This window comes from Corapipo altera, unplaced genomic scaffold, assembly GCF_003945725.1.
Source record: "Corapipo altera isolate COAL_440 unplaced genomic scaffold, ASM394572v1 150, whole genome shotgun sequence".
Lineage (NCBI taxonomy): Eukaryota > Metazoa > Chordata > Aves > Passeriformes > Pipridae > Corapipo > Corapipo altera.
This window is the reverse complement of record NW_020884941.1, coordinates 1,803,490-1,828,289: the sequence shown is the minus strand read 5'-3', so window position 1 is coordinate 1,828,289 and position 24,800 is coordinate 1,803,490. Positions and strand designations below refer to the sequence as shown.

The following is a 24,800-nucleotide window of genomic DNA, read 5'->3' as shown; positions in this document are numbered from 1 at the left end:
CAGGGATGGGCACAGCTGTGGGAGCTGCTGACCACAGCTCTGCCCAGGCAGCACTGGGAGCTAGGCAGTTGGAAAATAAAAATCAATCCCATTTTTCTAGAAGAGACCAGGTCCGTGGAGGTGCCTGGTGTGTCTGGATAGCTCTGGAGCTTCTTGTGGATTATTCACCCAGCTCCACATGCTGCCAACCAAAATAAATCAATTCAGCTCTTGTTTCCATTTTAGGAAAATAAATCCTCTGGGACAGGCTGGGAGGTGGTGCCCTGCTAGGAGCCACATGCTTCCCATCCCAGCCCTGGTGGGATGTGAACCAGACTCAGAAACTGCTTGGCCCTACTGACCCATGCCTATGCCTTGCAGAGGGCAGGTGATGCCCCACAGCTCAGGACAGAGAGCAGGACACAGCTAAGAGGTTTATTCAGCCTCCTGCCACTGAGCTGCCTGGAGAGCTCTCCCACGGCTTCGGTGACCTTATCCTTATCTCCCTGTGTCCTTCAGCCTGTCACAGTGGCCAGTTAGAGCAGCAGGTCCTTTGAGGCTGGTTTCCCATGACACAGCCCCTTATCTTATAGCACTGAGCCCTCCCCATCAGCCCATCCCAGCTCTGTGCCTGCAGCACTGGGAATCACCCGTTTGTGCTGCAGGAGGGATCACCAAAAATCTTTCCCAGAATAAAGAGTCTGCGTGAACCACCCACATTTCCCTCCAGCAGCCTGGGAGAGCTTTGCTAGGGCTCAGAGCTGAGCTTGCAAGCTCATGGTCCTGAGATGCATCAGGAGCTCCTGGATTTCCACCTCAGCAGCCCTGACTCCACCATCCCTCTCCCGGAGCAGGCACACTCCTCATGCTCCCTGCTCTGGCTGCTGTCCAATTGGTGCCAATAAAGAGCCTAATGCAAATTGCCCAGCATTCAACTGCTTAATTCCACCAGCCCCTTTCAGAGGTGGTTGTGCATTTTATCAGAACTGACTTCTTAGAAAGAAAAAAAATAAACTCTCCCAAACACCTGCTCCTCTCCCCTCCTCATCCAGGAACAGCCCTGTGCCAACAGCATCAGTGTTGCTCTGAAAGCAGGATTTGAAGGCCAGATAAGGATGGTTCCTCTGTCTCCTTCATCAGCAAAAGTCACTTGGTCTTGAATGATGTGGATATTGGGAAGTCAAATGCTTTTTCAGGAGAAATAAGGGAGCATTGGCCTCCTGGAATGATTTTGACAAGGGCCAGTAGAGCAGAGCTGTGTCTGAGGTGTCCTGTACAAGGTGAATTGCTGATAAACATGATCCAGCCCCTTCTCCTGTGTGTGACAGGGGTCCCAAAATGCACAGACTGGGTCTGCATCCCTCCTGAGCAACCCCAGGGTTGGACCTACAGGATGCCCACTCCTCCCAGAGGATGTTCACCTGCTGTTATATCCTGCACACGGCATCTCCCTCACAGCCAATATTAAGCCATAAACCATAATGTGTTCTGACACCACCTGATGTGCTGTAATTGCTCTAAACCCATGAAATGTGATGTCATTGCAGAGCGGCCGCTACCACTTTGTGTTACAGGTCTGATGGCTCCAAGCTGTTACCTCACAGCAGGCTGAGGGAGAGCAAACAGCTCCTGCTCCCCACTGGCCCTGGTTCTGCTCACCCTGGTACCCCAGAAATCCACGTATCCCACCCCATCTCCTCAGACATGGGGGGAGAGGCTGATACAGAAGTGCCCCCTGTATTTCCAAACTGATTTTTCCATTTGCAGAAACACCAGCAGGGGTTACTTGTTTAAAACCTCATTCACACAAATAATCAGATCATAGTTAAAAAAAGCCCCAGATCTCCAGTTACAGTTTTTTCATTAGTCTGTGATACTTCAGACCATCCAAGAGCTTGGAAAGCTGCTGCCTGCAAAATCCAAGCACGCTGCCAATGGAAGAGGTCCTTAGTGCTAATTGCCCATGCCAACCCCAGGCATTAAGAAATTATTGCTAATGCAGCTTACAACAGCTTTTATAAGACACTATTAAGGAATTCACCAGAAAACAGAACGAAATAAAGCAGAAAGCGATTAAAGAAAAACAAAACTTACCCCAAACTGCTGGATCAGCAGGAACAAGAGCTGGAGCCATCATCTGAGCATGGCAGCTCCAAAGCTGAACTTGAAGCTCCCTTTGTCCTCCTGCACTGTTGCTGCTGTAGCCTGGGGCCTTCCCTAAATACCCTGGGGTGGGAGCAGGGCTCAGCTGTGACTCATTTTCCCCCGGCAACTCCCTATGGAGTTGCAGCTGGTCCCTTGCACCTGCAGCCCTGCTCAGGCAGCCAGGTCAGGGCTGCAGTGGTGTACATCCAGCCAGGATGCTGGGCCTGAATGTGGTGCCAGGGGCATGTGCTTCCCCTGGGGTCCTTCCCATGAAAAGGGACAAAGCTGAGGTTGGGCCTGGGGTTGTTTTTTCAAAAGGCTGATAAAAATAAATCTTCAAAGGGGTGAGGAAGAGGAGGCACAGTTTGTGCTGGAGAGGTGTCACCCACAGGGATGATGGCTCCAAGTGGCACAAGGACACAGGGCTGTGACTCATGACTTTTCAGCATTCCATCCTGGTGTCAGTATCCCATTTCAAGGATTATATTTTATTCATAAAAATTGCTGTGCTCACAACCGTGTCCGGCAGAGCCGGCGTGTGGCCGAGCCTGGGGCTGGCAGTGCTGTGCACCACCAGAGGGTCCCAGCTCTGTAACAACTGCCAAAAAGTAAATATACTATGTAAAACTGGGTGAGAGCCCCCAGGTTCCACCCCATGACCTGGAATGTGGGTGCCTTCATGGCACCCGAGTGCTGGGCCGGGGTTTACAGCATGTGATGGGCTGTTGTTGGTAACCGCAGCCCAAATGAGCCCGGGGGGAGCATGTGAGGTGGTATTTTTAACTCTGAGGTCCTGGTGACATGGAAAACTGGGTGCCTGGTCCAGGTGCTGCACAGATCGATGGAAAATTTCCCACCACCCATCGACAGCTCAGCTTTGCCAACCCCGGGCACTGCAGTGTGTTAACAAATGGTGCTTCTCCCCCATGAGCCCAGAGCCCAGCAGAAACCTCCACTAGGGAATTAGCTGGGAAGTGCTTCCCTGCAGAGCTGAAGGTGGGAAGGTGGCATGGTGAGATGGAAAGAAGGATGGTGCAACCCCAAATTTCCCAACTCAGAGCCTGATTTAGCATCCCCAAGCAGGAAAAACATTTTTAACCCCTTGAGAGGGTAAAGACAGGACGAGCCCATGGTCCTCGCCAGGCTTGATGGCTCCCCAGCACAGTGTTAGCTGGGACTTGGAATTCACCCATCAGTGCAGACATCCCCACACATCTCCCTTGTCCTTCCACCACATGGGGAGGACCTGTGCCAGGCTGGGAGGTGGCACATGGTGGCATCCCCCCTCCTCCCTGCCACCCTCCCTCAGCCCCGCACCCACCCTCGCCCGCTCAGCTGAGACAAGCGGAGGCTAAGAACATCCACTGGGTTTTATTCCTCAGGTCTGACAAGTAAAAGCACAAATTCTCTTTGGAAATAAGGAAAAAAAATTAAACCAAAACCCCAAACCAACGTTCAAAGCACGCAGACGGTTTGCGTTTCTCAGGACGGAGGCTGTGCCGTCAAGCTCCGCTGCCGGACACGTGTCCTTTGCAGAGATGTAATTTAAAAAAAAACAACTCATGGAGGAGGAGAAGACACAGGGCTATGGGTTTCCATGTCAATTCTAGAGGAAAAAAAATGGCCCTTTTTTGCTATTGTTGTAAATATCCCATCCGAGCGACTCAGAGCAAACAACAACCGTAAGGAGGACATCCGTTCTGCTTGGCCCCGTGGGCACAAAATCTCTACTGGCACCTCAGACTGCTACAAGCCCTCGGGGACGGTGGCCTGGCACCCGGTGTGTGCCCCGGCTCTCAGCTGGCCCCCCCTGGGGTGACGGGTGCTGCCATCCCTACGAGCGAGCGGCACCCGTCACCCTTGCCGGAGGCTGTCAGGATGCCGCGCCGCAGGGGACCAGGGAGCAGGGATCCAGGGGGAGAGGGGGCAGGGGAGGAGGGGTGCCGGGGCACGGCAGGGCCGCGGGTGGCTGCTCAGGTGCAGGCGGCCTCCTGGCTCTCGACGGGGATCTCGCTGCCGCCCTCGCCGTACTGCTGGTACGGGGGGATCTGGGGCGCCTCGATGATGAGCAGCCCCTCTGGAGACAAGGAGGCGAACACCGTGATGGGATCCACCTCGTAGGGCAGCCTGCAGGAGGAGGGGAAAGATGGGATGGGTTAGGAGCGCAGGCCATGCTGCATCCCTGGTGGACACTGACCCTCGGGAAGCTCACACAGGACCCCCAGTGTGTGGGGAACCACTGATGCTGAGGCACCAGCCCGGGTGTGGGGCTCAACAAAGCCTCTGTTATTACTGTAGTGCCTGGGAATGTGTCAGGGATATTTAGAGCGGGCTCCTGGCCTGCCTGGCCCCCGTGGGAGCTCTGTTTAATCTCCCCGGCAGATGTGTTTGACGGGATGTCACCCGCCGCTTGTGCCTCTACAAAGCAGGAGTAAATCCCGGCCGTGCCGCAGCCCACGTCAGCCGCGAGCCTTGCCCGTAAAAGGAGCCCGAGCGCCGAGCAGGAGGGAGTGCAGCGCTCGCCCCAGCCTTCCCGTGGGAGTTTGGGATGCACAGGGCTCCTTCAGGGTGGAAAAGTGAAGCTGAGCTGCTGCCAGCTGAGGAAACCCTTCCCATGCCTTGGGCTTTTTGCTGCCTCTCCCTGTTAACCCCTGCGGCCGGGGGGTCTGCCCCCCACATCGGCTGCCTCTGCAGGACTTTGCCATTGTTGTTGCCAAAGTGAGCCATGGGTGAGTCAACGCGATAGCGATCTGAGTGACATCATGGAGATAAACGGATACAGAGACATCCTCGGGGATGTGCTCCGGAGCTGGCGGTGGTGTCAGGAGCTGGCGGTGGTGTCAGCCCGTCGTGCCCCGCTGCACCCCGGGGGTTGGCTCCTCGCATCTCTCCCGCTCCCCGCGCCCCAGCCCTCCCCAAACACAGCCCCAGGGCGTGGAGGAGACTGACAGAGCACCCCAAAAAAGGCCTCCTCCTCCTTCATCTCCCTCAGGAAGTCACTTTGTGGCCTGAACCAGCCAGGCACGTGCTGCAGAAGGGCAGATTTTGGGGTGAAAAAAAGTCCCTGCGTGTGTGAGCCGGGACTGGCAAAGCTCAGCCAGGCAAACCGGTACCTACTGGATTTTCTTGGTGAAGTTCTTGGAGACAATCCCTCCTTCCACCTGCTGCTCCTCGTGTTTGCCTGCAGGGAAGGCCAACACCCCACATCAGCACCTCACCAGGAGATTATTTTTTTCCCCAACAAACAACAACAGCAAAACCCAACAGGAAAGTTTTCCGAGCAGTTGTTTCCCTTTCCCTGTGCAAACCTTTCCCTGGGGAGGGCTCAGGGAGCCTTTCCATGTGGGGAAGGCGATGGTGGACACAGCACAGCCGTATTTCCAGTAAGAAAATGGGGTCTCACAGGCTGCCAAGAGCTGGGGCTTAAAAAAATAAAAATAAATAAATAATAAAACCTTTGGAGGTGGCAGCCTCCTCCCTGGCCCCACTGGGCTGGGCTCCTCTCCACCACACTGTCAGGATGGGGGTCCCTGTGCCTGGAGCATCAGCCAGGGTCTGCCTGGACCCTCCTGACCTGGGGTTTCCCTCTGTGATGCTGTGAAGCCCAAATAAATACCTGAGACCGTGCTGGGTGGCAGCCCCAAGCCCTCTCTAGTGACCCCAGCCCAGGGGACTCGAGGCCAGTGGAGGACATCAGTGCCAGGCTGATGGGCTGCTGAGGGCACTCGTGGGCACCCCAGATGTGGTGGACCCTACACCCCCTGTCCCCACCATCAAATGACTTCTCAGGGACGTGCTTCTGGCCAGCTCAGACCCAGGCTGCGGCTGTGGAGCAGCTGCTCCCTTTTTCCCAGCCTCTCCCTCGGCCCCTTTAAAGGGAATCTCCTTCCGTGCCGGCCTCACCCCGGCTATAATTAACCCAGCCAGGCTGGGGCCCCTCTTGGCCGCTCACTGCAGGGTGCCGCCAGCCGGGGTGGAAAGCAGGGAGACTTACCCCAAAGGACACGTGTCCTTTTTCATTCTGGCAGCAAACCACCACGGCTTGTGAGCCAGATCCCCTCATGGCACCCCCGAACTGCCTGTGGAGCTGCCCCAAAACCCTCCCCAGCTCCCGAGCACAGGGCTGCTACCACTGCCTTAAAATAAAGGGGATTTTGGCATTTTACAGCAATTCCTTGAGCCGGCAGGACCGGCTGCTTTTCATGTCCCATCTTGCTCTCACCTGACACCTCGACGTAGCCATCCTTGGTTTTGACGGTCAGCTCCTCGGGCTTGAAGCTGTGCACGTTGACACAGACCTTCCAGGGCTCGCGGGGAAAGGGCGCGGGGCTGCGGCTCTCGGGGTACCCCCTGAAGTGGGCGCCGTAGCCGGGGGCCATGGCCGAGGGACGGCCCATCCCGGCACGCAGGGGGCCCGGCCAGGTGGTGGTGAGCCGGGGCCGAGCCCAGTCAGGCCAGTCCGCCGTCAGGTCCCCGGGGAAGGGCGACAAGCCGAAATCATCGTCCAGCAGGCGCGAGGTCAGGCCGGGCTCCCGGAAAGGGTCTCGGATGCTGCGCCGGCCGGGATAATGGCAGGAGAAGGGCAACTGGCTGTCGGCCATGGCTTCCTTCGGAGGGGTCTGAGCGTGTCCCTGGGGCTCTCCCACGGAGCCTCAGCCTCTATGTGGCTGTTCCTGGCTGCAAACTTCCCCCGGGAGCCTGTCCCGGAGGAGACGCATCCACCCCGGGTGGGATGTGGGTGCGCGGGGACGGTCCCTCCTTCCCAGCACCAGGTGAAGGACGATGAGAATATCGATTCAAGCTGAATCACCGGGAGCTGGAAGAGCGCAGGAAGGACGGAGGGAGCTCTCTGGCCGTGAGAAAACGCTTCCTGTCTGGCTGCGATCCCAGGACCGGGCAGAGGAAAATAAAACTTCTTGTCAGGAGAGGGGAAAAAAATAGTAAAACCAAGTATCCTGAGATTAAAAAGCTTCTCTCTCCTTTCTCACTCCCCAGCACTTTATGTGCAACTTTCCCTGCTGCTCCCGGCTGGGAGCTGCAATAAATGCCTGAGCTTGGAGCCCAGAAACTTCTCTAACCTTCCAGCCGTTGGGCGAGCACTATTTATATGGATTTGGGAGGAGGGGGGTGGTGTGTTTTGCAAGTCCTGCCCTGTCAGCCGAGTATTTTGGAGAGGATGAAACAGCCGTGGAGAATCCGGGCTGTGGCAGCTGACCACTCCTGCTAGCCCGAGGATCCCGACTGCGCTGGGGCCACGGCACTTCAGCAGCTGCCCCAGCCCCCGCTGCCCCCTCCTGCTGCCCTGCCTGCCCAAAATAGCCCGGGCTGGCTTCTTTCACCCCAGTGTCACCTGTTAAAAATACCTTGGTGGGGCTGACCAAGCTGTTCCCCTCACTGTAAAGCCACGTGTCCCCACACCAGCGGGTACCACTGTACCGGGAAATGGGCCACTGGTGGCACCCCCAGCACAGCACAGCGAGGGCGGTGGGACCCCGTGGGTGGGTGTTTGGGGGATGCGGGGCAGGGAACAGGATGACCCTCTCCAGCACTGCTTCCTTGACCACCTTCACCTGTTGGGCCCAGAGAAATGTCCCCTAACTGGGGGAAGGAGAGGGACCCCGGGAAGCAGGCAGGGTCCCCACGGTGCTGCTCAGTACCTGCCTCCTCCTCGCTCCGCCGCGTGTCCCGGCCCTGCCGCAATCCCGGTGCGGGGAGGGCGAGGCGCTAATCACAGCCGCGGCCGGCTAATTACAGGGCAGCGGCGGGAGCGAGCCGCGCGGTGGGAAGAGGCGCGGCGGCGCTGCCGGGGGAGCTCCCAGCGAGCATCCACCCGGGAGACACAGCCCTAGCCCGGGCGACATGCAGGGGGTACCGCTGGCAACGAGGGACTCCCCGTGGAGGTGATCCAGGCAGCGCCCCGGCGAGCAGTGGGGATGCGTTGGAGGGTGGGATGTGATCAATGAGGGTCATGTTGGATACGGAAGAACTTCCTCTTGCCGCATCCTGGCTCTGCCTCATGCTCCGTCTCTCCAGCATTTGCAATTTTTCTAATGGACTTGATGGAACTAATTGCAGCAGGAAGACTTTAATGCAGCGCAGGCCGCGCAGAGATTCAGCCACTGGTCACTCCGTGGCATTAATGACGCTGCACCGACGTGACATCGCTGGGGGCGGGGAGCTGCCTCTCCTGGGCCGGGACAGGGCTTCCTCCGCTTCCGTGGAGGCAGCTGGTGTCACAAGAGTCTCCCTGGGGTCCAAGGGGGATGCCTGAAGATGCCTGGGGAGGTCCCAGGTGCTGGCTGAGCACCCCTGGTGCAGAGAGGCAGCTGCCAGCAGAGCTGGGCATCCCCCTCCATGCCCTTCTCCTGCCTGACTGCCCCTGCCTGGCTGGGGGCTCTTGCTGCCCACGGGTGACAGTAGGGGGTCCTGGGGGACGTGGCCACGCACCGATCCTGAGCTGAGCGGGGCACCTCTCACCGTGGCTGGGCAGTAGGGTCACTCCAGCACTGACATCTGCACCTGCTCTGGCAAACACCAGAGCACTGGGAGAGGGGACAAGCCCCGAGGATGTTTCGGGCAGCCCCATGGTCCTGCTGTGTTTCCAGGAGCCTCGCAACAACCCCAGTCCCACATTTTTCCCACATAGCTCCGGGCCATTCTCCCTCCCCGGCCAGGAATTCTGCCTGTCGCCTCGTTCATCCCCATTAGTCACACGTCCCCTCCCACCCGCTCTGGGCCATCCCAATTTAGCTCCTGTTGTCACTCCAAACCTCCCAACTGCCTCCCACTGCTGAGCCACCCCTCGACATCAGTTCTGGGAAGCATGAAGTGCCCTTGCAGCCTCCCTTCTCCTCTGAGTGACCTGGGGATGCTGCCCTGTGTTCCCAAGATCCATCTGTGCCACGGCCAGACCTTTCCTGGGTGCCCATCTGAGCCCTGTTGGGGACAGCATGGGGACCTGGCCCAGTGCTGCTGCTCCCCTGTGGGTCTTCCAGCCAGTCCAGGGGCACACCCCAAAGTGAGGGTGCTGAACAATCCCAGTTGCCTCTGCCTCCTGGCAAGAAGGTGACCGTGGCAGGAGCTCTGTGCAGGGCTTGGAGTAAGAGCTGTGCAAGCAGGGAAAGGCACAGCCCCAAGGAGAGCAGTGTTGAGCCCAGCAGTGACCTCCATAGAGAGATGGATGGATTTCTGGCTTGGACTTCCCATGCCTGAATAGGGTGGGGGGATCCAAAGTGCCTGGCAAAGGGCAGCAGAAGCCTGGCCCAGCAGGGAAAGGAGAGCTGCCAGAAATACTAACCCACAACTTTTTTTTCTTCAGCCAGTGCCCTGAGGAGCCAGTCCTCAGCAGCTGGGAGTGGAGGCACATGCCCTTCCCTGTGGAGCAGCTGAAACAACCCAAAATATCCCACCGTGCGCAGTTGGATCCAAAAGGAACACGACAAACGGGGCTGTGATGCAAAGGAAATACTGTCCGAACCTTTATTGGAACCTTTTTCTAACCAGGCTAACAACTCAAACACCCAGGAAGACTAAAGGATACAGAACACATGTCGATGGAGAGCAAGGGGAGCTTTACAACGAACTCAAACAAACAGATGCACCAATGTCATTTGGTGTGGAATCGACCAACGGGCAAGAAAACAGAGACACCGTTTCCCTCGCGGCTTTTCTCATGCCTTGGCTTTTGTTCTAGATCTTCTCATTCCCTGGGTTTTGAAGGCAGAGAGCTGTCCCAGGCCTGTGAGGATCAGGGTGGTTTTCTTTAGGCAGTAGCCCAAAAGTTGGAATGCTTGACCACAATGCTGTTGCTACAACAGCAGATGTACCAGTGCTTCAGAGACCCTCCCAGTCATGTGCAAACTTCCAGGTAGCAGCAAAGTCATGAGAATTATTTGTTCTCTGGTAAAGAGGTAATAAAACCCCACTGGACACTACAGGGCAAAGTCTTCACTTAGGCACCTGAATCCGTCCCTTTCTCAGACCAATATCCCAATTGCCCCAAGGCTGAGCACCTGGCAGCTCCCAGCCAGCTCCCTGGGAACAGCCCAGCACTGGGCACGTATCAATGCCAGAGCCACGTCCACACTCCACCACCACAGGCATCTCTGCCCATGGAGCACAAACACCTCCCACTCGGGGAAAGAGGACGCTGGGGCAGATCGTGATTTTTAGCATGTCCCATGCTCTTTCTAAAGCTGGAGGAGGATTCCTGCAGCAAGCTCTGCTTGTGTTGGAAAAACAGCAGAGACCTCCCCAGTCCTGCCCTGGCCACCTTTCCTGAGCTCCCACCTGGGCAAAGCTACTGGTTCTGGCACAAAGCTCAGGGAAGGGGGAAAAGCAGGACATGGCACAAAGGTCTCAGGATGGGGCAGTGTGGACATCCCACCTTCCTGGTAGAGACCACAGCCAGTCACTTCAACCCTATCCTCTTCCTCATCGTCAGTGCAAAGGTGACAAGTATTCTTCTCTCCCAGAGGGAAGAGGGGACCAGCAGTGGGAGATCAGAGATCTCCAGGGATCTTTGGTGATCCAGGCAGCCCTATTCCATATGGCAGAGGAAAAGGAGCAGGGTTATTCCTCCACAAGAGCTGGCCTGTCACCTCTGAATGCCCTGCACCTTTCCAGGGGGATGTGATTTGTCAACAGGAGCTGGTCCAGGGAGATGGAGAATTTTCAGCTGCCTTGCCCCTCTCTATCACAATGAGGTTCTTCCCTAAATCAGGGATGGTGAAGTCCAAATGAGCCCAATTTGCCTGTTGCTCTCCAACATATATGGCAACACCTCAAAGGCTCCTACCTTCATAGACCCAACGGCATGGCCCAAATAGCTTTTTTAAATTAATGCTCAATAAATAGAAGAAATAAATATTAAATAGAGGCCAAGTCCTCTCAGCCTGTTCAATATATGTACAATGCATAGCAAAATAAGAGTGATTGGCTGTTGCAGACAAATTTGGTACAAATTCAGTCCCCAAAACAACAAAAACATTGAGAAAGTTGCAGTCAACATAAAGCAAAGCTCAGCTGAGTGCTGTAAGCCATGAAGAAAAGAACGAACAGAACAGTGCTTTGAAACATCCCTTATCTTTGCTTCCCAGCATTTTCCTGATGCTATGGCCAGCCTTGGACATCCCTTGTGTGTCCGACCACAGGTGAGCAGCGATTCAACAACATCAAAATGACCAAGTTGCTTTTCCACCAGATGAACTTGCTCTTTGCAGAGAGCACCTGCAGCAATCTGAGATGTTGGACTCAGAGCAAAAATCCATAAAAGCAACAAATGAGAGAATTAAAAAAAAAAAAAAGGAAAAAAAAGCACTGGCAAAAGGCACAGAGACAGAAAAGCTCACGGGCTTCACACAAACTCACAGAAACCCCAGTTGTCCACTGACAAGGGAGGGTGATGTTCCAGGTTGTACTAAAAATCTTAAATAAGTTAAAAAATAAATACCATGACCAAAGGAAACTCATATGCATATGCACATGTGCACATACATACATACACACACACAGACTGGATTTTGCAAGGACCTTCCGCAGGGATCAGTCTCTCACAGTCTCATTTCTTTAGTTTTCCCATGGGTGGGTCACTGCGCAGGGATAAACACAGCAGGGGAGTCCTGGCGACGGCATCCTCCCAGGGAAACCAGCAGTGCCTCTGTGGAGCAGATTGGTTTCGGGTTGAGCACCGGCTGCGGAGCCAAGGGAAACAGCGCAGCAGCCAACTGGCACCCGGCCGGTGCGAGCACGGCCCGGGAGACACTTCCCCTCGCAGCACTGCCAACACCCCGGGGCTCAGCCGGCCGGCAGACCCTCGCCATCACCTCTGTCAGCTCCTACACCCGTCTGTATGCTCACATCCGTCACATTCCTGCACAAATCTAATGAGAGACCCTAGATTTTAACGTGAAAACACACAGCTCTGCCCCTGCGTCCCTCTGTCCGCCCTGCTCCAGAGAGCACAAAGGGACACGTTGGCAGCAGGAGTGACTGTCACTCCTCCAGCCACCTCAGCAAGAGGGGCCAGAGCTGTAAACATTTACATGAGACCGGCAGCATGGATACATTCAAACAAACAAACAAACAAATCTGAAAATAACTTAATGTTCAAAAAAAAAAAAAGAAGAAATAAATACTGGTAACGGCGACCACTTGCATCCATTCTGACATAGAATTAAAAATAGAATAATAATAATAATAATAATAGTTAATAAATAAATAAATAATTTAGGAGGTTTAATCCAATGCAAGTCTGCTTGGGAAACCCCAGGAACGTTTAGCTGCCGTGGACTGTCCAGGCAGATGCAGTCCTTGAAACATGGATCAGCTGGACAGGTTTGAGAGCCCTGTGCAACCCCCAGGGTCATCTCCTGTCCCATGGTGAGTGGATGCTGCTGATCCTGGTGTGGTGCTTCCATTGTCCGACCCCAGCCACGATGTGTGTTTGGTATTTACACCAGTTGCACAAAGCCCCTCCTCTTTTCCTTCTTAATTTTGGATCTTCTGGCTCGCTGCTTCCTTGCTACAGCTGCATGTGTGGGTTACGGGGTGCCAAGGGGCAGGAGGCTGCTCCTGAAACATTGGTAAAGCTGGGATCGGAGCTCCCATCACTGCCTTTGGATCTTCCCTGGGAGCAGAAGGACAGGGTATTTCAGCATCAGACTGGGAAAGACTCTTTGGGGAAGAAGTGTGAGGTTTTCAGCCCTTTTGAGAGGGAGCTCACTGCAGAAGGTGGGCAAGGGGCCACTGTCAGGGCCAGCACAGGAGGGAAGGCAGTGGCACCCCAATGCAAGAACACCCTGTCTTTGATCCTTCAACCACAGCCCTGGAGCATTGGCTCAGCCCTACAAGGAATGCTTCTCTCTCTGTCCTAGAAAGTGTCGTCCCAGGAGACAGATATGTCCCTACGAAACCACCAACTACACCAGTGCCCACCTCTCTGCCTCAGCCATCCTCATCCTAACATTAGCTACAGAGAGCAAGGCTGGGGATCAGGGTCTGGGAAAAGGGGAGACTTTGGGTGTTGAAGGCACAGGACAAGGGGAACCAGCAGTAGGAAGGATACGGGGAAAGAGACTCCTGGCATAAAACTTCCCCTTGTACCACCCAGGTGGAATTCCAGCCCTCACTGCTGTACTTTTCAACAGGTAACAGGTTTTTAGGCTTGCTGAGGCGATCATCCATCTCCACCACAACACCTCATGGCACTTGGCTTTCTTCCACTTGCTGCTTTGGCCCTTTTCCTGCTGCCAGCGGCACTGGGGGGGCTGTAGGTAACTCTTTAGATGGGGGAGGGTTGCATTCCTTTCTACCCCCTCTTCTCCTCCCGCAGAAGGTGGCTCCACTCAGCCCTTTTCTGTGACATTTAAACAACACACCTCCTTGACTCATTAAGCCCAAACTCGTTAATAATCAGGCAGGATGGAAGGGGAGGGGATGGAAAAAGGGAGGGTGGGAAGTCCAAATTAGCGTCTCTAAGCACCCAGGTGTTGTAAGAGAAATAAACTCCTCAGCACCAGCTCAGCCTGTGCTGGGAGCAGCCTTTGTTACCCAGCAAAACACAGTAATTGCGCAGGCAGCTGGGCTGGCAGGGAGACAAAACCCTAGGGCCCAGGGAGGCCGGGCAGGCAGGGCCCTCCTGCCACTGCCTGCGGCTCCCTGGAAAAACAGGCAATTAGTGGGGGGCCCTTCCTGTCCCCTTGCACTGCTCTGGCCTCCTGGTGACAAACTGGGCCACCAGTAAACCCTGCTGCAGCCTGGCACCAGCACTACTGTGCTGCTGGTCCTGCCTCAGGGCAGCCTGAGGGGCTCAAGGAGAAATGGTTTCCTGAAATCCTGCTTAAAACTACTGCGTGTTTCAGGAAAGGAATTTGGGGTCCCCTGGTTCATGCAATGCCCTTTTAACCCTGTGTGCTCTCACTGTACCCCACAACCAGGCTGTCTCCACACTTCCCTACAGTTCCACTCCAAGGGCAACGCTCCCTTTAGAAAAACCTGAACCCAAACTGCACGAGGCTTCCTCCAGGAAGGGAACCACGTGGCCCCTTGTCTCCCATGCCATTGCCTGACCCTCGGAGTGCAGCATGGCAGCAGCTCCCCTCTGCCTTGTACCCCACCAGCCCCATGTCTGCTTCAGACCTCAGCAGGCTGCTTGCAAGCAAGTCAGCACTGGGGGGATAAAACAACCCTGGAAAAGGTGTGGTTACTTCATAGGAAAGGGCAGGAGAAAGAGCAAACAGCCCTTTTTTTCCCTGGAAATAACGTCAGGAGGGATTTCTAACCTTCTATTTATAGCAGGGCCTGGCTGAGTGGCAATAAATAAATATTTTCTTATGGAAAAGGCCTGCTTACAGAATGGGCAGCTACTCTGGAGGAGAGACCCAAAGGACCTGATATTTGCCTTGGTGGGGACAGGTCACTCCCCTCATCTCAGCAGCTTTCCAGAAAACTCCTCCCTAACTGGGTCTCTTCCTCCAAGAGAAGTTAATTTGTTGGTTCCTGGAGCTGAGTTCTTTCCTTTGGAACAGCTGGTAGTGCTTTGGAGAGTGGCAGCGATGGAGAGACGGGAGCATCAGGGAGGATGGAGCAGGTCTGTTGTGACAGACCCTCTGTAAAGCACCGACCCTTCTTCCAGCCCTGGCACAGGGAGCTGGGACTGATCCACCCACTCCATGGCAGAACGAAGGGGCTGCATCAGGCGCTCCAGGGCTCTTACTCTGAACCGGGGAAGGGGGACCCGGCACTGCCACCACATCAGTATCGGGGATGATTGCTATCGATGGCCAGGTAGGTGGGAAGGAAGCGGAGAATGCCAGGAATCTGGAGGTGCCGCCGGCACACGGTGTCAGCCACCAGCGGCACTCCCTAACGACGCAGGCTGTCGGAGCTGGCTCCTGAGTCATAGCTCCTGCTCCTGCTGCGGCTGCTCCTGGGGCCCGAACTCCGGCTGCGGCTCCTGCCCTCGGCGCTGCTGCTGCTCCAGCTTCGGCTCCGGCTCGTCCGGTAGCTGGAGTAGCTCCGGCTTCGGCTCGGGGAGCGGCTGAAGCTGCTGTACCAGGAGGAATAGCTGCTGGCACTGCTGGAGGAGGAGGGGCTGGGACGGTAGTAGGGGATGGGGCGTTTGCGGGCACTGTGGGGACAGAGGGACACGGGTTACCAGCAACACAAGGACAGATTTACTGCCAAAATCCCCAAAAAGCACTGTTCGCTCTGCACAACACTCCCAGAAATGTGAATGTGTTTGCTTAAAAGAAAAAGAAGGAAAAGATCAGGTAGCTGATGGGCCTTGGGATTCAAACCACCCACACCCACAGCCCTGGGGAACATCCCAAACATGAAATCTGAGGCGAGGCACGGCTCTGCTTGATGTTGTCCCAAAGAGCCCTGAGCATGAACGTTGGAGTCAATATTTGCCTTTCTGCAGCGTGGGACATCTACCACAGGGAAGGATGAAATAAAAACCTGTGAGGAGATGCTCCTGGCACCTGAGTCCCTACCCTGACTGCATCCTTTTTCCTTCAGCTGTTGTAAATGAGACACCCTCCCTCCAAACCTCCCTCTGCCTCTAGCTAGAAATCCCCAAGCTCTGGGAGGGGTGGAAGGGCCTGCTGATCAGGCTCAGGGAAACCTGAGAAACTTCCTCTGGCAAGGGCCGGGACCCAAGGACAGCCCACATCCCCCTGGGAAGCGCCGGCTGAGCCCGTGTGCGAAGGATGGGGCAGCATCCCCTCACCTTGTGATGCGCCGAGCTTCGAGGTGGCTGGGAGAGTCCCTCCGGCGCTTCCTCAGGGGGGAGTAGGAGCGGCGCCGACGCTGCCGGTCACGCTCCCGGTGCGACTCCTTCTCACTGGAGCTGTACTTGTGCTCTCGCTCACGGTCCCTGGGGAAGGCACCGGTTGTGAACTGTCACTGCTGGGTGACAAATTTGTGGGTGGATTTGGGATGTGGAGGCAATGATCCATTGAGTGGAGGGCACTCATGTCCAAAAGGGACCACTCTAAGTGTTTCTGGTGGCATCAGCCCTGAGCTCTCATGTAGCTGGACAGAGAGACACTCATCTGGCTGGACAGATGGACACCACTGATTGTGTCTGGGTGTTCCAGCAGTGTCTTACAGTGGCTCTGCACTGCCAAGCTAAGATGGCTTACAGGGACCTGTGTCTGTGGGTGTGCTCTGTATTTAGCTCTGTAAAATTGCTCTTGTTGGCCATGCTGCTGGAGCTGGCACTCACAGCCCTGCCAGCAGGAACAGCCCTGCCAGCAGGAACAGCCCTGCCAGCAGGCCCCATGTGAGCCGAAGGCCCCGGCCCCGAATCCCTGCAGGGCTCCTCACGCCTCGCCAGAAGGAGTGCCCGTGTTGCTATGGTTTTCTCTTTTGTTAAATTCCCGTACACGCCAGTACAGGCCCTTCTGTGGAGCGTGGCTGATTTCATACACCCCGCTCAGTGCCATCTGCAAAGCAACACGTTACAGGTCAAGAGCCTGCCTGATCCTTCCATGCAAGAAATGTTCTCCTCAGTAGCACAGGGATTGTCACAGCTTGCAAGAATCGACCTTGGGAATGTATGATTTTAAGGGTGCAAAATGTTCACAGCAGCAGTGATGATACCAGAAAAACCTGCCCAAAGGCATCTCTAGGACTGAGCTGGAGATGTGTGTTTTCTAAGGAGTGTGGAGGGAACAGAGAGTGCCTGGACCGTGTTTCCCTCTGCAGGGCTGTGAGTGCTAGCCCAAGGGTACCTGGCATCTGCCCCAGCAACAGGGGCACTTCCCAGGGCCTGACAATCTTTGGCAGAGCCGTGACTCTGAAAAGCAGTGTCATTCCCTGCTGCAGTCAGATCCCTGTCTGACACGAGCTCCTCTCCTGGGTGGGGAGACCCAGACAGAGCCTCATGCTCTGCCCACCATTCGCACCAGCATGACAGAGAGGGGCACTCCCTGGGTTTTCCCATGAGGCATCTCCCACTGGGATGAGGCCGTGGCACACACCACTGAGCAGAGCAGCCATCTGTGCACTCCTGGCTGCACAGCTGTCCCCTTCAAGGGCTCGGAGCTGAGGGACAGCCACTTCACCTGCCACATGCTCTGACTGTGACCATGATGCTTCAAGGCGAAGGATAAAACAGGTCTCCTTCCCAGCAACCCACCCCCAAAAGTGCTTTGTGTGAAATCCTCCTGAATCAATGCCAGGCAGTCCTAGGCTCCAGAAAATCCATTTTTTCCACAGCTCATCTCTGGGCTCTTCCCTCTGCAACAGCACCTCAGGGGCAATAAATGGTGAGAAATCTCCACTGGACTGAGGGCCAATATACTGCCATATGACTTTCTGCATGACCCTCTGCTCCCTTTCACCACAGTGCTGAGGACTAGAGCACCCAGTGGGGAAGCTGAGGGAGCAGTCTGGGGCTGGGAAGAACCAGGAGGTATGCTGGAGTCCAACCAAGTGATGGAGGCAGTGGGAAAGCTTGAGGCAGCAGATATCACATGAGTAGAGAGCTGTACCTGCTACGGCTGTAGCGGGAGTAACTGGGGCTCCGACGAGGCCTTGAACTCCTACTCCCAGGACTTTTTTTGCAGGATTTGGAGGAATAGCTGGGGGAACGTGAGGAAGACCTGGAGATAGGAAAGAAACATAAAAGAGTTAAAGAGGCTGAAGGCTGAGGCTGTACGAGACTACTCCAAACCTGGGTGAGGGGGAAGAGATGTCCCATATTTCACGGGCTCAGCTCAGCTCTGTGAGCCAGATCCAAGCCTTGCGGATCCCCAGGCACCCCCCAAACTCTCACACCTCCCCCTGTAAGGAGCCTGCCAGCCAACAAGGGTCAGACATCGCCCAGGGTCACAGAGACAGCCATTTCAGCTGTCCTTACCTCTTTCCCGAAGAGCAGGACCTGCTTCGGGAGTACCTGGGAGAGGCCTTGTGGTGTGAGGAGCGGGAGCGGCTGGAGCCGGGGGAGGATCTGCCCGTGCTGGTGTAGGACGCGCTGCGGGAGCATGGCCTGAGAGGGGAGCTGTGGGTTGGGGACGGAGGCAAGTTTCGCTTCTTCTCCTCCGAAGAACTGAGACACAAGGACAGGCACCCTCTGTGAACAGATGTTTGGACACTCCTTGAAGCTGTGGCTGAACTGGGACTGGTCCCTGGCTGAGGGGAGCACCACACTCCAGTAAACAAATACTCCCATCCTCCCATTCCCCAGCTGGGGGTAAAAAAGACCCCTTGGCTCCCCAGGCTGCTGTTGCAGGAAACCCCATGTGTGTGGGTCAGAGTCCAAGAGCTCACCCTCTGGGCTGTGCCAGGGAAGGGCTGTGGAAGAGGTCTCAGGTGGCACAAGGAGCAGCTCATCTGCCCCGTGCCCAACACACCAGAGGCATCTGGCTGGCAGAGCCTGGGTCAGGCCAGTGAGCAGTGCAGGTTCTGGGCAGGGAGTGAGGTGAGAAGTGCTGGAGTGAGGGAAAGGCAGAGCATGGCAGGGCAGGGGGCTCTGCTCCAGCCTGGCTGTGGAGCAGCATCAGTGGACACTGAGCAGGCATGTCCTGTTGCCTTTGGACAGCACTGTGTGGATTCCTCCTCTTCCAGGCCCAGAAGTGCGCAGGGAATCAACTGGGGTCAAGAGCCCAGCAGCCAGGCAGCCTCCCAGCAGCCAGGGCCAGCTGCAATCCCAGCTCCACCCATGTGAAGGCAGAGTTATCCCACTGGAGTCACAATGTGATAAGTACATACAGCCCTAAAATTTTACCCTCTGACTGAAAAACGAAGCTTGTTCTTCCTAACACCCATTCCCCTGGCTCCCACTCCCAGATCGTATCCTGGCTCTAACTTCCAGCCTTTAGGACCCAAGGGCCTGAGCTGGAACAGTTCCCTAACACCACTGCCTGAGCACAGCCTTGAGTACCAGCCACCAAGTTTCAGTGTCCTCATCCCCAACATCCCCTGGCAAATCTCCAGGAATGGGAGGTAGTGTTGGAGGCTGGCAGCTACTCCCCTCTCCTGAGGATGACCTGTTGCACTGGGTGGTGGTTTGACTCCTGCCCAAGCCTGGATGCCCTGTGGCCCCAGTGCTGCTGCTGTGTTACCCTGCAGCCAGCGAGGTACTTGCCCCTCCCCGTGCTCTCCACCAGCAGGAGATCTATCATTTCACCCTGGACCAGTCCTGGATGAGCTGGGAAGGGGGCAGGTTGGGTTTGCTTCATTGGACAGGTGAAAGAACAGCCCATAATGGTTTTAGTGAAAACAAATCCTACTTCCCTTCCCCTCAGTAGGCAGAGTGGGAGAAGTAGCACGTCAATCCCCAGATGCCCCTTTCAGATTGTTCCCAGAAAGGCCAGTGAAACTTTTCTTTGATGTGCCATGCCCAGCTGAGCAGGAATGTGCTCTGGACACAGTCTGGCCCAGGCCTAAACTCTGTGTTAACCACACTAAAGCCAGAAGCACCGGCGCAAGCAAAGCCCAGGGATGTTATGGCTGGGTTTTATCTCCCTCCTCAGGCTACAATACTGGTCCTTGCTGCGTTCTGGACTCCAGACTGGCAAGACCGTGGGTGTGATTGGTATCTGCCTGCCTCCAGACCACAGACACCTCCCTGCTGGCTCACCACAGCAGCTGGCGAGCGGGCGGGAGATACAGAGCAACAACGCACCAGGTATTTGGCTGCCAGCAGCAGCTACCGGTAATCACTGACCTTCGGTCTTGTCCCTGGGCATCTGGAGACAGATTTTCCAAAGCTGTTCCCTTGGTCTGGGAAAAACAACTGGTGAAGGAATTTCCTGAATCAGAGCTGTTATCGCTGTTGGCCAGTTTGGGCTTCCCGGACGAGAAGGCATGGCCAAAGCCATCATGGACTAGACTTCTTTTCTCCTGGCTGTCCTTTGACCTGGATGAGCTCGTTTGAGTGGAGGGAGGGGAGGAAGTATCGTTTCCTGAGTCATATTCATGATACTCTCCGTTCTGGCGGGCTAGGTTGCCAGGTGGGCTGTCTGTTTTGGTAAAGAGGTCAGCAGAAGACCCTGACTGAGAGATCTGAAAGCAAAAAAGCCATTTGGCATTGTTTGAATGGTTTTTTTGGGGGGGGTTGTTTTTTTGTTTTACTTTGCTTTTTTTTTTTTTTATAAATAAACCCAGAAATTTTACCATCATGATGCACTGAAACAAAAAGAAAGGAAAGAAAAGAAACAAAGAAAGAAAGAAAGAAAAAGAAGAAAGGAGAAGAAAACAAAAGCACATATCCCTAAAAGAAATCCACAGTAAGAAGAAACTTCTTTTCCCCCTGCTATGATAATGGGAAGATTTAGAGATCATGCAAAGAGTATCAGCATGCGATTCATGTTAAACAAAAAAGTTCAACAAAGTAAGCGGGCAACCAAAGAATCAAAATAACTAACTAACTAAATAAAAAAAAAATATAACAGAGGACAAAGCCCTTATTTAACCTTAAAGAGGGGAGAAAAAAAAAAAAGGGGGTATATATACATACAAAATCTACATAATCCTTGCAAAGAAAAAAAGAAATAAAATCTTAAATGAGTGAATTTTTTAAGCTTCCTTAATAAAGCGGCTGAACGAATGTCACTAAAATAAGCAACAAAAAACCAAACCAAATCAAATTAAGGGCTTCTGCACAAAGTAAAAACTGGCAAATAAACAAGCTTATCACTTTGAAATAAAAAAGGAAAAAAAAAGAAAAAAAAAAGAAAAAAGAGGGTGAGGGTAAAAAAAAAAGAAAAATCCCTTTGGAAATAAAAGGTAGACAGATACTTGTTTGTGTGCTTTTTTTTACCCCCTGAAGAAGATATAGCTAATGCGCTCAAGTGACCTCTAATAAATTCCCTGGTGTCTTGCGGATAGCATCCACTTACCCATCAAGAACTCCTCCTTTAGTAGGTAAGGTGTAAGAAAAAAGGAAGAGCGGGCAACATAAGTCCATCATTAGAGTCTCAAATTACATGAAAAAAACATAAACCCTCTCTTCAATCCACACTGCCAACTGTTTGCTGCCTCCTCTACACAAATGTCACGACTGCTTTTTGTCTGCTCGCTTGTCTCCCTTATTATTAATTTTTGTTTCCTTCTGCTTTAAAATGAGTCTGCCCAGCCCGTTCCTGGAGGCTGATGGCTTGTGATGAAAAGTCGCAGCTTGTACTAAATCCCCTTGGGTTTTATGGAAGTGGCAAAGGGAAATCAAGTGAGGGAAGAAGGAAAAAAAAATAAAGGAGGAAAACCCTGCTCCTGGCCAGTCTCTGCGTGGGGGTCCAGCCATACCCTGGCTGAGTTTTGGTGGATTGCTGAACAGAGCAGGGCCAGCAAGGACCTCAAACTCACATAGGCTTCCCTGGGGAAGGCTGTTTTCTGGAACCCTGAGCATCACCAAGGGGATTTACATCATTTCAGCATTTTATAGTTCAGTTTTAACTCCACTAGCATTTACCTAAGCTGGTCCAGGGATGTACCAGCACTGGAGTGGGGCTATGTTAGTGCTAACACCTGCCCTTGCAGTGGGGTGACAGTTAGGGCCAAACACAGACCCGGCACATCTGCGTTCTCATGTGGCCTCCTCCTCTTTCACTCAGAAGCTCTGCTCTCCTCATTCCCACCCATGAGGTTTGGTCCAGGGTCCTTAGAGTGTGGACACACAGGTTTGGTGCTCCCCACTCTTGATAGTCCTCCAATATGTTCCCAGCAAGCTATGCTCCTTCAAACACCTCATGCCACACTCTGGGCACACAATACCCCCCTCTATGCCCTGCTGTCCACACTGGGGACCTGGGTCATGCCCTCACCAATCTGAGGTGTTCTGAGCCAAGAAAAGCAGAGGAGACCTGGATCAGCTATCACACAGCAGAGACAGAGCCAGCCCCTTTGGAGAGGTTACCCTTGGACCCCCTGGCTTTCTCACCCTCAGAGGGGCTGCAGACACTCAGCCTGTGTCACGTTTTACATGGAGCTCCTTCATCCCATCAGATGGTGCCTGCACATCCACCCTCCTGCCCATGTCCCTGGGAAGGGCTGCCCTCAACCTACTTCAAGAGGTGCTAACTGGGGCAAGGACAGCTGACTCAGACACAGGTGCTGAACCAGAGCAGAGCTACCAACACACACAGCAGGTCTCAGCATGGCCAGTGGAATGGTGGCTTCCCACAACAATCTCATGCTCTGAAAACATCTGGAGCTGGAAGATCTCCAAGTACTTCCTGTGTTGCCAGGGAGAGACATTACTACTTCTGGGATAAGAGACAAAAATTAGTTCATCCCAGCAAATCCCTACTGGAGCTGGGGACTCCCTCATTCCACACTAACTTCTAAGTTATGCTCAGTCCCAACTCTGAGGCATCAGGAACCCCAGTAGCACACATGGGAAATGAAGTGATCCTTCTTCACTAGCCAGCTTGCACCTTCAACACAGAAACATCTCCCAGGTGTTCCCAACTAAGAAGAGACACACATTACAAGTCCTCATTTCAGCATCTGGTGCTGCTTCTTGCTTCTTTCTCAGCTCTAGCACTTCTCTACCCGTCCTTACAGCTCCAGCAGAAATTGGAATGTCAAAGGAGCATAGGAAAGCCAGATACCCAGCTCTGCTTTTCACCAACTCTTTGTGAAACCCTAATGTCACATCCAGAGCCCAAAGAGATCTGGACCACTGGACTCTCCCCAGAAGATACAGAACTGTGCTTTCAAACCTGGCAAACATATTTTTTTAAAAGATGGGCTATGGTTTGCTTTAGAGCAAACCCTAACCCAGAGATAAGCAGCTTTTTCATCACCTTCCATTTACAGGCATAAAAACACCATGTGAGGTACTCCCCAGATGCAGCAGCAGGAAAAGCCTGGAGCGGGCACAGGGCTGCTCCAAGGGACACTGACCCCAGTATCACATGTGCAAACACCTTCCTTCTGTTCCTTCCCAGTCTAAACCAAAAGGCCATTATTTCACCCAAGAAATGCAGCAGTTTCTTGGCATTTCTAAAATAGATTTTCAGACTGACTCTGGGACGTGGGATCCTTGGTTGAAGTCTACCTTCAAAAGCAGCAACTGCTGTCAGCACATCACAAAAATCTGTCAAATGACTGGGGGCATCAACAAGCTTCTCCATAGCTCAACATCTGTGGCAGCAACACTCCAGGAAGAGGCAACATGAGGATATGAGTGAAATATGCAGTTTTTACACATATCCACATATCACACATCCATATCTCACACGTAGTCTGTGTGACAGCTGGAGGGTCTGGATGGGGCAGGGGAGGCACTGGGGGGACACAGCAGCCTCCCAGCCTCACCACCTTGGGGTATCAGGCTGTAGCCAGTAGCTTTCTGCAGGCTCTAAGGGGGATGTTGTCCTGCAGCAAGAGCCAGGACAAGTCTCAGGTGCTCAGCTTGCCTGCCTGCTCAGACCAGTTCCCCCCAGTCCCCATCTGATGACCTCAGCTTTGCTTCTGGTCCCGTTTTACTGCTTCTGAAAGTCATGCCTGCCACCCAGGATGGAGACAGAATGCTACGTCTAAAAACACTGCACAAAGCTCAGTTGAATCACACTGTTCTGTGTTATTCTGAATTCTAATGGCTTTTTATTTTTCTAGGGTGTCTTAGAAGATTCTGCTCTTTCACAAACCTAATTCTCTCTATGTGAACATTTGGATTTTCACTCCCCCTCTCTAATAAGTAATTAAATAATCTCATGAACTTTGCTTCCTCCTTTGCTTCCCTGCTTTCAGCAGGGAACCTACCACTGCCCTCAAGGGAACCCAAGATATGTATTTATTGGATTTTTCTGTTTCAAATAATGATTTAATCAAGATGAAGGGGGAGAGAAATGAGGCCCTCACTCTTATTCCAGACTGTAATTTTGAGTGCAGTCCCAGACCAAGAGGCAGCAAGATCTAATAGGTTAGAAAAATACAATCACTGCTCATCTTCCAATTAAACTGAACAACTCCATTTACTGTGCCACAGACAGGCCCAGGGTGAGAGATGACTACACATTTTCTCAGCCCTACAGGGACTGAGACCCATCAGTGCCCAGCATGACACAGCCTCACTTAGAGCTGGAAGATTTCTTACTTGGGCCTTTTTTTCTCTTTGTTTTGCAACTCACTTCAAAGCAGAGTTAATTTCTTTTGCAGAGGAGCATAATGTCTCCCTTGCTCTTCTTTTCTGTGCATTGTATTAATGAAAGGAATAAAACACTTGTGTCCATGACCCTGGTGAGCCCTGCTCTCAGCCAGGGCCCGGCAAACATCTGCCAGGAGCCGCCGGCACAGGGAGCAGCACCTGCTGAGGGGCTGCTGGGGGGGATTGAGGCTCTGGGCTGGGCCTGGGGTACCTCCGCCTGCCAGGGCAGGGGGCTGGAGGAGGCTTTCACCTGGGGAAATGGGCTCACCTCTGCTGATAACCCACCCCAGCTGAAAAGCCAACTTCTTACTGAGCATAAAAAATAGAAATACTGTAGGAATTTAATATAACTCCTTTCTGCACGATTATGAATCTGTGACTTGAGGAATATTGAGTGGGAAAATATCCTTTTTTTTTTGGATAGATGGAGAGTTCAGGGTGAGGCCTTCTCTACCACAGGGGCTAAAGCTGAGTCCCAGAGCATGGAGGCAATGACAGGACTGTCCCTGCAAGCTCTGAACTTGGGTTATTTGGGCTGGATAGCAACACTGCTGAGAGCCTGGCTCACCAATCC

At 53.8% G+C, this 24,800-nt stretch overlaps 2 protein-coding genes across 6 annotated transcripts in view; both read right to left on the bottom strand.

The window, feature by feature from the left end:
- Positions 1–3,476: 3,476 nt before the first annotated feature.
- Positions 3,477–7,345, bottom strand: HSPB8 (heat shock protein family B (small) member 8). Its single transcript, XM_027661699.1, has 3 exons — positions 6,347–7,345; positions 5,242–5,305; positions 3,477–4,251 (listed from the first exon to the last, which is right to left on the bottom strand). The coding sequence occupies exons 1-3, from the start codon at positions 6,723–6,725 to the stop codon at positions 4,098–4,100; spliced, it is 597 nt and encodes a 198-aa protein (XP_027517500.1). The 5' UTR covers positions 6,726–7,345; the 3' UTR covers positions 3,477–4,097.
- Positions 7,346–9,573: 2,228 nt separating this feature from the next.
- Positions 9,574–24,800, bottom strand: part of SRRM4 (serine/arginine repetitive matrix 4) — a 48,563-nt gene continuing 33,336 nt past the window's right edge. For all 5 annotated transcript variants that reach the window (XM_027661612.1, XM_027661613.1, XM_027661614.1 and 2 more), the window contains 5 exons: positions 19,802–20,139; positions 17,993–18,205; positions 17,625–17,735; positions 15,857–16,003; positions 9,574–15,253 (listed from right to left, as the gene is read on the bottom strand). In XM_027661612.1, coding sequence (XP_027517413.1) covers positions 14,989–15,253; positions 15,857–16,003; positions 17,625–17,735; positions 17,993–18,205; positions 19,802–20,139 — 1,074 coding nt within the window. In that variant the 3' untranslated portion in view covers positions 9,574–14,988. The remainder of the gene's footprint in view (positions 15,254–15,856; positions 16,004–17,624; positions 17,736–17,992; positions 18,206–19,801; positions 20,140–24,800) is intronic.

Excerpts from the sequence above, each read along its gene's own strand:
- HSPB8 (XM_027661699.1), bottom strand. The coding sequence starts at position 6,725 with ATGGCCGACAGCCAGTTGCCCTTCTCCTGCCATTATCCCGGCCGGCGC. Across the intron at positions 5,306-6,346 it reads TGGCTACGTCGAGGTGTCAG|GCAAACACGAGGAGCAGCAG; the intron begins GTGAGAGCAAGA and ends CCTTCCCTGCAG. Across the intron at positions 4,252-5,241 it reads AACTTCACCAAGAAAATCCA|GCTGCCCTACGAGGTGGATC; the intron begins GTAGGTACCGGT and ends CTCCTCCTGCAG.